This window comes from Elgaria multicarinata, chromosome 7 (assembly GCF_023053635.1).
Source record: "Elgaria multicarinata webbii isolate HBS135686 ecotype San Diego chromosome 7, rElgMul1.1.pri, whole genome shotgun sequence".
Taxonomy (NCBI): Eukaryota; Metazoa; Chordata; class Lepidosauria; order Squamata; family Anguidae; genus Elgaria; species Elgaria multicarinata.
In genome coordinates, this window is record NC_086177.1 from 56,888,600 (window position 1) to 56,900,184 (window position 11,585).

Here is an 11,585-nt window from a genome sequence, read left to right on the forward strand (position 1 = left end):
GGCTTTAACCACGGTGAATAAGGCTTGTTGCCTGACTCGCCGTGATTAAAGCTGTGGTTTAAGGTGTCTTCTGAACACGGCCTGGCTTTCTGGCTTAACCACCATGGTTAAAGCCGTGGTTTAAGGTATCTTCTGAATGGGGCCAATGGCTTGAACTGTGAATGGAAAATGTTTTTTGTTTTTTAAGAAGGAAGGAACTGCAAATAGTGGGTTCGGGGGAAGCTTGCAAATGAAAAGACTGGCGTCTGAATCAAGGCATAGATAAGCCTTCAGGAATGTTTCTCAGCACAACCCCCCACCCGCTGGAAGTTTTCTATGGCTAATGGAACGGGTAATGGATAGACAAGTTTTCTGTGGGCAAATGTTACGGCATTTCATTGCCATAGCAAGTGCAGTTCCCACAACGTGTAGTAGACCACTGCTGAGCCAAATGGCCTGATATGCTTCGTTGACCCATTTGGTATTGGAAGGGAGCTGTGAACAAAGAGCAAACTTTAGTCCCATGAGTATGGTTTCATTTGCTTTGCTTTGCCCTTGCAAGGATACAGGTCACTGGTTGGAAAGAGGGAAGGAATGTGTTTCGTGAAGTTTTGACATCCCTTCCTCCCCTGTAAATGCCAATGTATAATTTGGTAGGGTGATCAGAGCCAATGTGGTGAAGTGGTTAGAGTGTGGGATTAGGATTGGGGAGACCCAGATCCAACCCCCCACTCAGCCATGGAGTTCATTGTGCCAGTCACTAATTTTTGTCGCAACCCTACCTCACAAGATTGCTGTGAGGATCAAATAAGGCACGGGGGAGAGCATAGGTGCCAGGAGTGGGCAAACCACACACACACCCTGAACTCTGACCACAGCTGCAAAGAGGCTTTGTGTCTGCATTCCTAGCAGAATTGCACTCCCCCAGTCTGCCAAACACTTGGGGAATGTGCAGTTCTGCAGATAAATAGGGCGCGCGATCCTTGTGCACTCTGTTTCTCTGCAGAATGGGCTTTTTTGCTGGTAAATGGGGTGCATGGTGAATGTGCACTTTCCTTCCCAGCAGAACCGCACTCGAGACAGCAGTCCCCACCCCCAGGCCACCAAACGACTGTGGAAGGCTAAGGGGAGTGCGGTTCTGCTGGAAATCTGTCAGCACAGCAGCAGCGGAGCCGAGGGACCCAGTGGGGGCTGCATGTGGCCCGCGTGTTGCTCACCCCTGCCATCTTGAGCTCCTTGGAGGAAAGGTGGGCTAATCTAATAATTAAGTGCAGAAATGCAATTTTGGTAGAGGGTGATTTCTCAACGAAGCACCCGAGAGCAGTGAGTTTGACCGCCACAGACATGTAGACCGACTTCTGTGATGCTCTTCTCCCACTCTAATTCCTGGGTATTCTGATGTTTGTACTCAGTAGGTTAGGCATATCGGTATCTTTTCACCCTCCCTATTGGGTAAGGACACCATTCAGAGAAGGGGAGAAGCTGCTTGTAACTATGATTCTGCAGTAGTACTCCACCCACTTTCTACGTATACATCCATCATCTCATTTGCAGCGCCTTTACCATCCGTGTCTCAGAATTGGGGTTGAAGGAAGAAGGGGAATGGCATTCCTTCCTTCTTGAAACAGCCTCTCTTGACGCAGGATGCAGCCTCGTAGGGAGGGGCAACTCTGTCGTGCTAACATTGCTTTTAAGTATGTCCTGCCATGTCACCAGTCAGGGGAGCCATCTGTATATGTGACTGTATGGACCATTGATGAAGAACAATTGCAGATAAGCAACTTTTTTTTTGGTCTTGTTTTGGAGTTTTGTATCATATATTGTCAGTAGCCAAAAGGCATAATACCAGCTAGATCTCATTGCCTTGAATAAACACATGTAAATCTGTGTCCAATTGTTTAGGTATTTCTGTGAAGATTTAGATTTTAACTTGAGAACAAATAGTAGTGGCCTGCTTATCTGTTGCTTTAACAACTTCAGTCTCATGAAGAAACACATCCAGGTTGGAGGTCAAAAAGACTTTGAGATCAAACCTAAAATCATGGTGAGTGCCATTGCTGAACAACACCCCTCCCCACCCCCAAAATAAACATGATCTTTTTGGTGTGTTTTTCCAGTGACAAAGGTTGGATTCCCCACCCCACCCCCCTGTTCTCATTGTGAAGACACTGATGAGGGGAAAAGATTTGTGATAGTTGAGTTGTTAGCTGCACAGTCCACTCGAGTTCAGTGGGGCTTACTCCCAGGAAAATGAACACAGGATTGCAACCTAACTCTCTCTAAGTCGGGGATGTTCAACTTGTTGCCCTCCAGATGTTTTGCCCTACAACTCCCATCAGCCCAAACCAGCATAGCCAATGGTAAGCGGTGATGCGGGTTCTAGGCCAAAACATCTGGAGGGCAACAAGTTGCACACCACTGCTCTAGGGGATGCTATCTTGGTAACTAGGGACCTTCTAGAAATATATGCTCATGGGTGGGGTGGGGTGGGAAATTAATTGCAGTAATTAAAATCCACTATTATAATGCTGTAGATACCAAGGAACATTTGTTATCACAGAAGTGTTTCATAATTGAAAATGCAATCCACGCCTGCACATAAATTCTGGCTTCCAGTTCTTGGCAGACAATAAAAACTGGTGGATACACGCACATGCAGGGTTGGATTGAGAAATGGGCTGCCACTTGCAAAATGGGATTTCTCACATCCTCTCCCCTCCCCTGCTTACTAGGTCTTTGCAGCTCACTGGGCCTTTGTCCCCCCCCCCCCATTCCAGAGCCACAGGCATTTCCTCTTTGCGACTGTACACATGCAGGGGCTGTTCACATGCAATGGTTAATTAACCCATGATTTGCAATGCTGCATGCTCAGCACACTCTGCTACCTTTTTGAATATTCAACCCCCAATTGGCTGATTTGGGGTTGCTACTAAGTGATGTCCAAAACCAGACACTGTCGGGATTTATCAGTACTCTGCTTCTTTTAAAAATAATAATTTTTTAATATGTGCTTCAATCTTTTTATCCTATCTGTTGTTCACCACTCTGAAATCTTTTGGCCGTGGAACAGTATAAAAATAAACAAATAGTGGGTTATGTCACTGACAGCTAACCTAAATATTAATTGTAGGTTAGCTGTACATTATTTAACCCACAATTAAACTAGAGTGTGAAGCAGGTCATACCCTTGCTGACTTCCCTATAGCACGCAATGGAATGCTCTTAGTGAAGTCTCCCCATCAGTACTGTGTACATGCACAGCACATGTCAGCTTCTGCACAGGAAACGTTAGCAATTCTGCTTGAGCCACTGCAAGACTAACTTTGTGGCTTTTTCTATCTTACATGACTCCCAGAGAGCTTCGGCTATGGGGTGGTGCATAAACAACAACAACAACAATTATTCCCCCATGCCCCCAACTGCTTCTTTGATAGTCATTCTGCTGCCCCTAGTGGTTGAAATCATAACCAGAGAATAGAACCATACTTGCTTGAAATGTTTAGTTGTCTACTGATGTTACACCATGTGCTGCTCTGCTACCTGGTTTCAGCAGTCAGTGCGTACTTCTAAGCAGCTAAAGTAGCTGGATGCAATACGATATGGGCAGAGGTCCAGGCCTCCGATATTGGACTGGATCCAAACCTAAGCGGATCAGCTGAAATGTTGGAAGTGGATATCCTTGCCGCTTCTTCCCATGGAAGCCTTTCCAGCCCCCTGAAAATGCTATGCGGAGAGCCAGGAGACCCTGTTGAATGGGGCGGGGGATCCCCAGAAATTGAGCAGAGGGACAATCCGTGAATGGAACCCTTTCTCTTGCGGAAGGCAAATCCTGGATACAACCTGGTATCTATCTTTTGTGAACCGCCCAGAGAGCTCCGGCTATTGGGCGGTATAGAAATGTAATAAATAAATAAATAAATAAATAAATACCTTCTTGAAAGAATGGGAATCTTGTTAGCCCTGAAGTGTTATGGTTTTTCTCAGGCTTGGCATTGGCATACAATATCCTTGGGCAGCTGCTGAAGACCCAGCATCCTGGCAGGACCCAGTGTCGATACTTGGACTGGGGTCCCTTTAATTTCCGCTTGGCAGCTGTGGTCGAAGCCCATAGGGCGGCAGGTCTACTGGTCTAAGAGAGGGCATACTATCAAGGGCCCCTCTCAAGCCTGCCTTCGTTTTCTCACTGTTACCGTTGTGGCCAACATTTTAAATTGATAATCCAGTGCTAGTTGCATCCAGGCGGCGGGGAGGTTATAATAGATATGCTAATCATTATATTTCACTTTAATATTATTCTCCTTCAATAGGTATCTGAGAGCTTGACTCCAATAATGCCTCTTCAGTATGTCTGTGCTCCAGACAGCGAGCACACTCTCCTGGCAGCTCCAGCTCAATTCCTCCTAGAGAAGTTCCTTCAACATGCCACCTACAAACTTTTCCCAAAGGCCATCCATAACTTCAGGAATCCTGTCTTGGCCGTTGACTGCTATCTGAATATTGGGCCTCAGGTACATATCTAGGAATCTTACAAATAACCAGTCTTGTAGTATGTGTGTTTGGGGGTGGGGGAGAAATACCCCCGTTTTTAAAAGAAATAATGAACATAACAAATCAACTGTATGTTGACTTTCTTTGGTCTTGAGCTTCAGTTTGTGAAGCTGAAGAACTGCCATTACTGTTTGTAATTGCTAGAGGGAATGGAGGAGACATGGCACCAGAGATAGTAGTGTTACATACATTTCCTTTCCCTTTTTTTTATTTTGTTATTCGGATCTGTTGATGCTTTGAGATTTACTCTGGATTTTTCCAATCACTTCTGTATGTTGTCTAAACAACTCCTCTGTTTTCCCAAGTTGGCTGCTTGTATTTTTGCACAATTTCAATTTAATCAGAGGATTAACTAGATTCCAGTAAGAACAGTGTTTGGAGTTCACGATTGGCTTGATGGGGCATTTGCTGAGAGTAAAACAATTTTGTTTAAAAGAAAAACATTAATGTACATAACTTTCCCCCCATTTCTGGTTTAGGTTGCTCTTTGCTATGTCAGTTCACGGCCACATTCTGTTAATGTCAACTGTGAAGGAGTGTTTTTCAGTGGACTTCTCCTATATCTTTGTGACTCCTTTGTAGGAGCAGATTTTCTTAAGAAGTTCAAATTCCTGAAAGGTAATGTGATTTCTATACTGAACCTGTTCTCTAGTCCTTCTTTGATGGTTTCCTAGCAGAGTGGATTGGGTTGGTACTGGCACTACATATACCAGAAACAACCTCCACTTTCTATTTCATAACCACATACAAGGTAATGTTATTATCCTATAAAGTCCTAAACAACTTGGAGCAAGGATACCTAGCAGACCACCTTCCCTTACATACACCCAGACAACATTCACCATCTTCAGAGGAGGTCTTGCTCGTCATTCTGAAACTAACAGAATGTCCCCATGAAAAACTTCAACAGCGGGCCTTCTCTATAGTGGCACCAGCTATCTGGAAAACCCTCCCTCATGCAGTTTGGGAGGCAGAAAATTAACTTCCTTTAAATGCCTCCTGAAAACATATATTTTCACACAGGCTTTCCCTGGATTGTAACTTATTTTGATTTTATATGGCATTTTTAACTTATTTATTCTGATTTATTGTATTTTCCAGGGACCTTTAAAACTGGGAGCCATGGTAGCTGGTACCCTGAAGGATACAGAGGCTCCACAAACTAGATCCCTCCCCCCCCCAACACACATGCACCCCCCAATTAAGCACAATCCACTCTCTACTGTCTTGGGGAGTATACTAAAATTATTCCAGGTTAACTACTCCTTAATAACCCAAACTGTAACTACCTTTTTGTACTTATAATGGTGGTAAAGTGTTGGACTGTTCTACTGTTTTTCAGTGCATGGTTAAAGGTAAGGTAGGGATTCCTATTTTAAATACGGAAAAGGTATTAGTGAAAAATTATCTTATATAGAAGTGCCTTGACCTGACACATTATAGACTTTTTCATGCTGTGTATGGTGTTGTTCTCTATTCCCATTTGGTTACAGCTGGAAAAGCAACTCCATGTTGCCAAAGCTTCATCATGTCAAAGCCTATAACGACAGATAATGTTTAAGGAACTCACCTTGTCACTAGTACTCTGTCCCTCCTTTGCCAGCATCCTGTGTTTCTGTGCTAGAAGCCCTTCCCTTCACAGCCAGCATGGAATCAGAGCCCCAGTCCCCCCAGAGATGGCAAAGAGAAAAGAGGGGGACAGAAAGAAAATGGGAGGGGCCACTTGACACCACCAGCGTGTGTCCCCCAACAAACTACCCTGAGGGGAATGCAGGACTCAACAGAAAAGAAAGGTTCCTGATGCTGGTATCTATTTAGCGCTTAGTGATGTGATGCCATGCGCTTGTGTTGGTTTCCATAGGAAAAACTACCTTGAAACTTTTTTTCTCAAGAGAGGTAGTGGAAATCTATTCCAGGTGCTTTCTGGTATAAAAAGTATTGCATGCACAGTGAAGTTAACTTGAGCGTGGGGCTGTATTCAGTAGCAATAGCAAAACTCTGGCTCTAGACCTTTAGCATTCCCTTATATTAGCTTTTGTGAATGGCTGAGATTTCCTAGTAGTAGGGAGAAATCTCGGAAAACAAACAATATGGAAGGTAAACAGCAGTGTAACCTGTATTTTGTTTTTCAACCGAAGGTGCAACCCTGTGTGTCATTTGCCAAGACAGGAGCTCCTTGCGTCAAACAATAGTCCGTTTAGAGCTAGAAGATGAATGGCAGTTTCGTCTGAGAGATGAATTTCAAACTGCTAACAGCAGTGATGATAAGCCACTCTATTTTCTGACTGGACGCCATACATAAGCTTGAGAAAATGACAAAGGAAAAGAAGATAACCTGACATGTTTGAGTGTGTCTTTTTCCTTCTTTCTTTTAAAGTACAATCACTGTGGAGCAAAGTGCAACCAATACTTACGTTCACTAAGGATTTCCCAAAATTCTTGCCCAGTCCTTATGTTTATAATCCTTTTTATGATTGAACGAGCATTGATTCAACTTTCTTCATGGGTCACTGTTACAGAAGCTGACATAATGACATACCCGCTATGACCCAAGATGTGGAGAAAAACATTTTGGTAGATGCCAGGCTCTCCTGATCTCTTTCTACTATGCTAAATGGGGAATTAAACGGACTTGTGGCATCTTATCAGCGTGAATGTGTTACATGAGATTCACACTAAGAATGTGGAATCATTTGAAGATAATTATGTTGAGGAATGCTGTCCATTTCTCTTCATATCTGTACTTTTGGTACGGTATAACTCAGGGGTTTGAAATGACATCGATATTTGTGTTTAAAAAGAGTAATTGTTGTTCACTTTCTGTGCAGTGTTAGCTTAAGGTTTGTAATTTTATATGTATTGAAACTGTTTTGGCAAAATTTCCACAAAAGTTAAAAAGTTTACTACATAAGCCTGAACAAATCAATGAAGGTATGGCAGGCATTGTACGCACATGCAGGTTTGTCTCACAGTTTCTATTCCACCCCTTTGGGTATCTGTTATTGATCTGAATCCAGAGATCTTATGAATGGATAAAGTTGATCACCTAAGTAGGTGAACGGCTTCCCCCCACCCCACCCCACTCTGGCAGTATGCATAGAATAGGATTCAGAAAGACAAGCTGCATGCAGAAACCTGTTTCTGTATGTATGTGGGTCATCCTTGACTGCGGTTTGGAATAGTCTGATCAGCCAGCATAAGTAAATTGCTTATGCATATTATCTCCTCACTGTTGCCTCAACTCTCTGTAGTTCTTGGGGTAGGGACTTTTATTGAGAGCATTTACTAGCCCATGAAGAATATACAGACCAAAGAACAGGGGAAATGGAGCTTTATGATGTAATTAATGGCTGAAACAAAGCAAACCACAGGTTATGAGAGCGAACAAGTTTTTTAAAACTCAACTGAGTTGGGACCAGCAACAGCAACCTTTTATAGGTCTTAAAAACACCTGGAAAAGTTGGACATTTTATTTGAAATACATAGGCCTTGATCCAATTGAGCACAGACCTAGCACTTGTGTGCAGAGGAGTCCCACTGGGCTCATAAAGCTCTGTTCCCTGTTACCCATTTCTCTCCCCATGTGAGCACATGTGTATATGCAGAAAGTAGGAAGGAGCCATGAAGGAAATGGAAGGTCAGTTATTGCTTCCGATATTCATATCAGAGCCAGCACATTTGTTACAGAGCAAGTAACTTTCATGCTACAGACTGAAAATTGGCTGGGGATATGGGAGATTTACACAAATCTCCTCTCCCAGCAACGCCTTGTAAGAACAGAAGAGGAGCCATGCTGGATCAGGCCAAGGGTCCATCTAATCCAGCATTCTGTTCACACAATGGCCAACCAGTTGCCTGTGGCAAACCAACAAGTAGGACATGAGTAACAGCACTCGCCCATCCATGTACCCCAACAACTGGCATAAAGAGGCATATTGCCCGATACTGGAGGTAGCATATAGCCATCAAGACCAGTAGCCATTGATAGCCTTCTCAACTTGTCTAATCCTCTTCTAAAGCAATCCAAATTGGTGGTTGTAACTTCACCTTGTGGCGGTGAATTCCCTAGTTTAACTATGAGCTGTGTGAAGAACTACTCCTTTTTATCTTTCTTGAATCTCTCACCAATCATCTTCATGGGATGACTCCGTGTTCTAATATTATGAGAAAGAGAAAAATGTCTCCCTACCCACTTCCTTGCACTGCCTGCACATATGCTCATTTTGATGGGGGAAATGAAAACAAGGCTACTGAGAGCAGTGGATTTCTTTGACTGGGTCATATGTTAGAGATATATTAAAAATAATATTTTAAATAAACTTTGAATTGTTTTAAAACAAACATCTACACACCAGCACTTTGTGCTGTGAAATATGCTGAGAGTTTAAATGAATATAGTACAATCAGGTCTTCACTGCAATTAAAGTTGATTGATTTCTTTCCTCGCCCCTGCTTACTAATCAGATTTTTTCCAGTTTCTCTCACTCTTATCCTTTAATAAATTGATAGTTCTTCCTTCACATACATTCTGACACTTTTTCTTAATGCACAAATATTTAAGATGTATAGCCTGTTTCACAAGATAGTGAAAAGAGATGATCGAAACACAAACTGTATACCTGCAACTCAATTAAGAAGCACCTGCCAGAACTGCATTTAGAACAAAGTGTTAATCATGCAACTTTTTTAACCTTGTGAAAGAGCGGTTTACAAATAATGAAAAGTATAATATATTGATTGAAGATGAAAAGGAAAGTAATGGTTTTCAAACCTATTGGTTTATTATAGCTTTACATAAATGTAGCATATTTCAAATGAACAATTGTTTACTTTAGTGTAGATTTTTGGGGGGATTTTTTGTACCCATACAAAATCTGCCTTATATTTTAATTAATACCATTACATATTTTGGGTAGAAGCTTATGCAAGAGCTACAGTTAGGGGCTGTAAGGCTGACGTATTCACTGTGCAGCCTGCAAGATACATAACAAATACTAATATTCTAGGGATAACAAGGGTTTTGTTCAAGTTTCATCAGCTGAACGTAGTATATGCATAATGTGAATTTAATTTGTGAAAGTTTCCAAAGAGTTGCCATTTTATTGCATATTTTGCAGATATAAAGTTTTCAAAATCGTCTTTGTATATTTGATGTTTGCACTAAGTTCTTAAAATTCCAGGTGCTGAGACTTATTAGACCATTGGTAAAGAGATCCAAAATTGTCTATAGGCTGAGAACTTGGAGACTAAGGGCCTTTTCACACAATCAGGGGTTTTGGGGTCACCTTTATGGGAGAGTTTGTGTTTGAGTATTACATTTTTTGCAAGCACTGTACTCTGTATCTCCTAGGTAACACATTCTTATCCTTACTTGATGTACCGTTTTGTAAACATGGCTTTTTAATACTTTTAGTAAAAAAAAAAATACATTAAGCATTTGCACTCACGTGCCACCTGATTAATGCAGTTTTTGTTTAGGGTTTTTTAATAGCGCACTCCCTATTGAACAACTTGTGCAGGAATATTTGAAGCATACAAGCTCCATTACCAATTATTACCGAGGAATGCTTTATGTGATTGTGTGGAAAGATCCTAAATGCTGTTTTCTGTATCAGACAAGAACAACTGATTATTCAAAGCAATGTCAATAAGGCAAAGGAAGAGTTCTGGCTGATTACTAGCTGAAACCTCTTAAGAAAATGTCTTCACAAACTAATCATAAAGGTTCCATGTGGTACATTAATACGAGCTCTTGATATGATATACGGGACAGGCGATCAGAGTAAGATACCAAATGCTACTATATTATTATTTCAGTTACAAGCCTTGCCAGCAAGGCAATGACATGAATGTATTGAATAGGCCAGCATTATTTTACCAATAGACTTGTTAAATATGAGTAGTTAACAGGTCACAGGTAATACTGAATGTAATCTGTAATTATAAACAAATCACTCAGATATTTCTGTAATTTATAGTTGCTTTGTATGATCTCTGAAAAGGGGTTAAATGTTGCTTTCTTAGGACTGCTTCACACTTGACTAGTTTCCTATACAAATCACTTGTCTTTCTTGGGGTGGGGAGGAAGTACATAAACTGTAAAACCACAATGTGATTTTATATGTGTTAGGTTTGTTACATGTACAATTGGTTTCAACTTCCCAGAGCTATACTCTCTATGAAGGAAGTTCATCAGGTTTGAAGCAGTCCTTGATGTAAAATTCTCTTAACCAAAACTTGGTGAATTTAGCTTCACTAGTCAGTCTACCTCACATTTTATTGTTTGAACTGAAATTGTCTGCAATTGTGGCTATAGTATGTTTATAATGTTCTTTCATTAAATTCAATGAATGTTGTATTACCATTCAAGAGTCTGTGTTTAATGTTGTATACATTCAAACATCTACTTGGTGAAACCAGCTTCTTAAGTGCCTGTTCCCAGTGTTACACAGACCATTTCAGAACTTACGGTTTTAAGTTTCTGCTATGGTATCAGCTTATACTTTCAATATTTTAAAGGTAAGTGATGTTTTGAATTATTTAGGCTATTGTTGCCCACAGCTAGTTACAGGTGGGTGAAAGAAGCAAAAATAGCATGTCATCTGTAAGCATGTACCACTGCAGATGAGAGCACAACCCATACCCTTATTTATTGATCTTTAAATCCCAGCATTTTTGAAGCTAGAATGCAAGGAGAAGCTACAGTGACTCCATTCAGATATAACAACTTATGGTTTGTCATGTTGAAAGCAAGCAGCCACAGGCCTCTGGCTTCTGTGATTTCCTTCTCCCACTTCCTTGCTTGTGGGAGGAGAGGAGAGTAGAACCTTCCACTTCTAAGTTGCAGGAAACTACGTAGGAACTTCTACTCTTCCTCCCTTCATGGTCATAAGAAGGACAGAAGATGGTTCATGAACCCAAGAAACACTGCTCCTTGTTCCCAACCCTCCAACATAAGGCAGGCTTTTCTTGTAATGCTTCACATTATTCCTGCTAATTTGTGTATAAAGGGTTTTAGAGGGAGCCCTGATGAGTTCAGAGAGTAAGAAAAGGCTTTT

At 41.5% G+C, this 11,585-nt stretch overlaps 1 protein-coding gene across 9 annotated transcripts in view; it reads left to right on the forward strand.

Moving 5' to 3' along the window:
- GREB1L (GREB1 like retinoic acid receptor coactivator) overlaps positions 1 to 10,891 on the forward strand; it is a 204,176-nt gene extending 193,285 nt beyond the window's left edge. For all 9 annotated transcript variants that reach the window (XM_063130616.1, XM_063130622.1, XM_063130623.1 and 6 more), the window contains 4 exons: positions 1,882 to 2,023; positions 4,287 to 4,487; positions 5,007 to 5,145; positions 6,666 to 10,891. In XM_063130616.1, the coding sequence (XP_062986686.1) occupies positions 1,882 to 2,023; positions 4,287 to 4,487; positions 5,007 to 5,145; positions 6,666 to 6,829 (646 nt within the window). In that variant the 3' untranslated portion in view covers positions 6,830 to 10,891. The remainder of the gene's footprint in view (positions 1 to 1,881; positions 2,024 to 4,286; positions 4,488 to 5,006; positions 5,146 to 6,665) is intronic.
- The last annotated feature ends 694 nt before the right edge of the window (positions 10,892 to 11,585 follow it).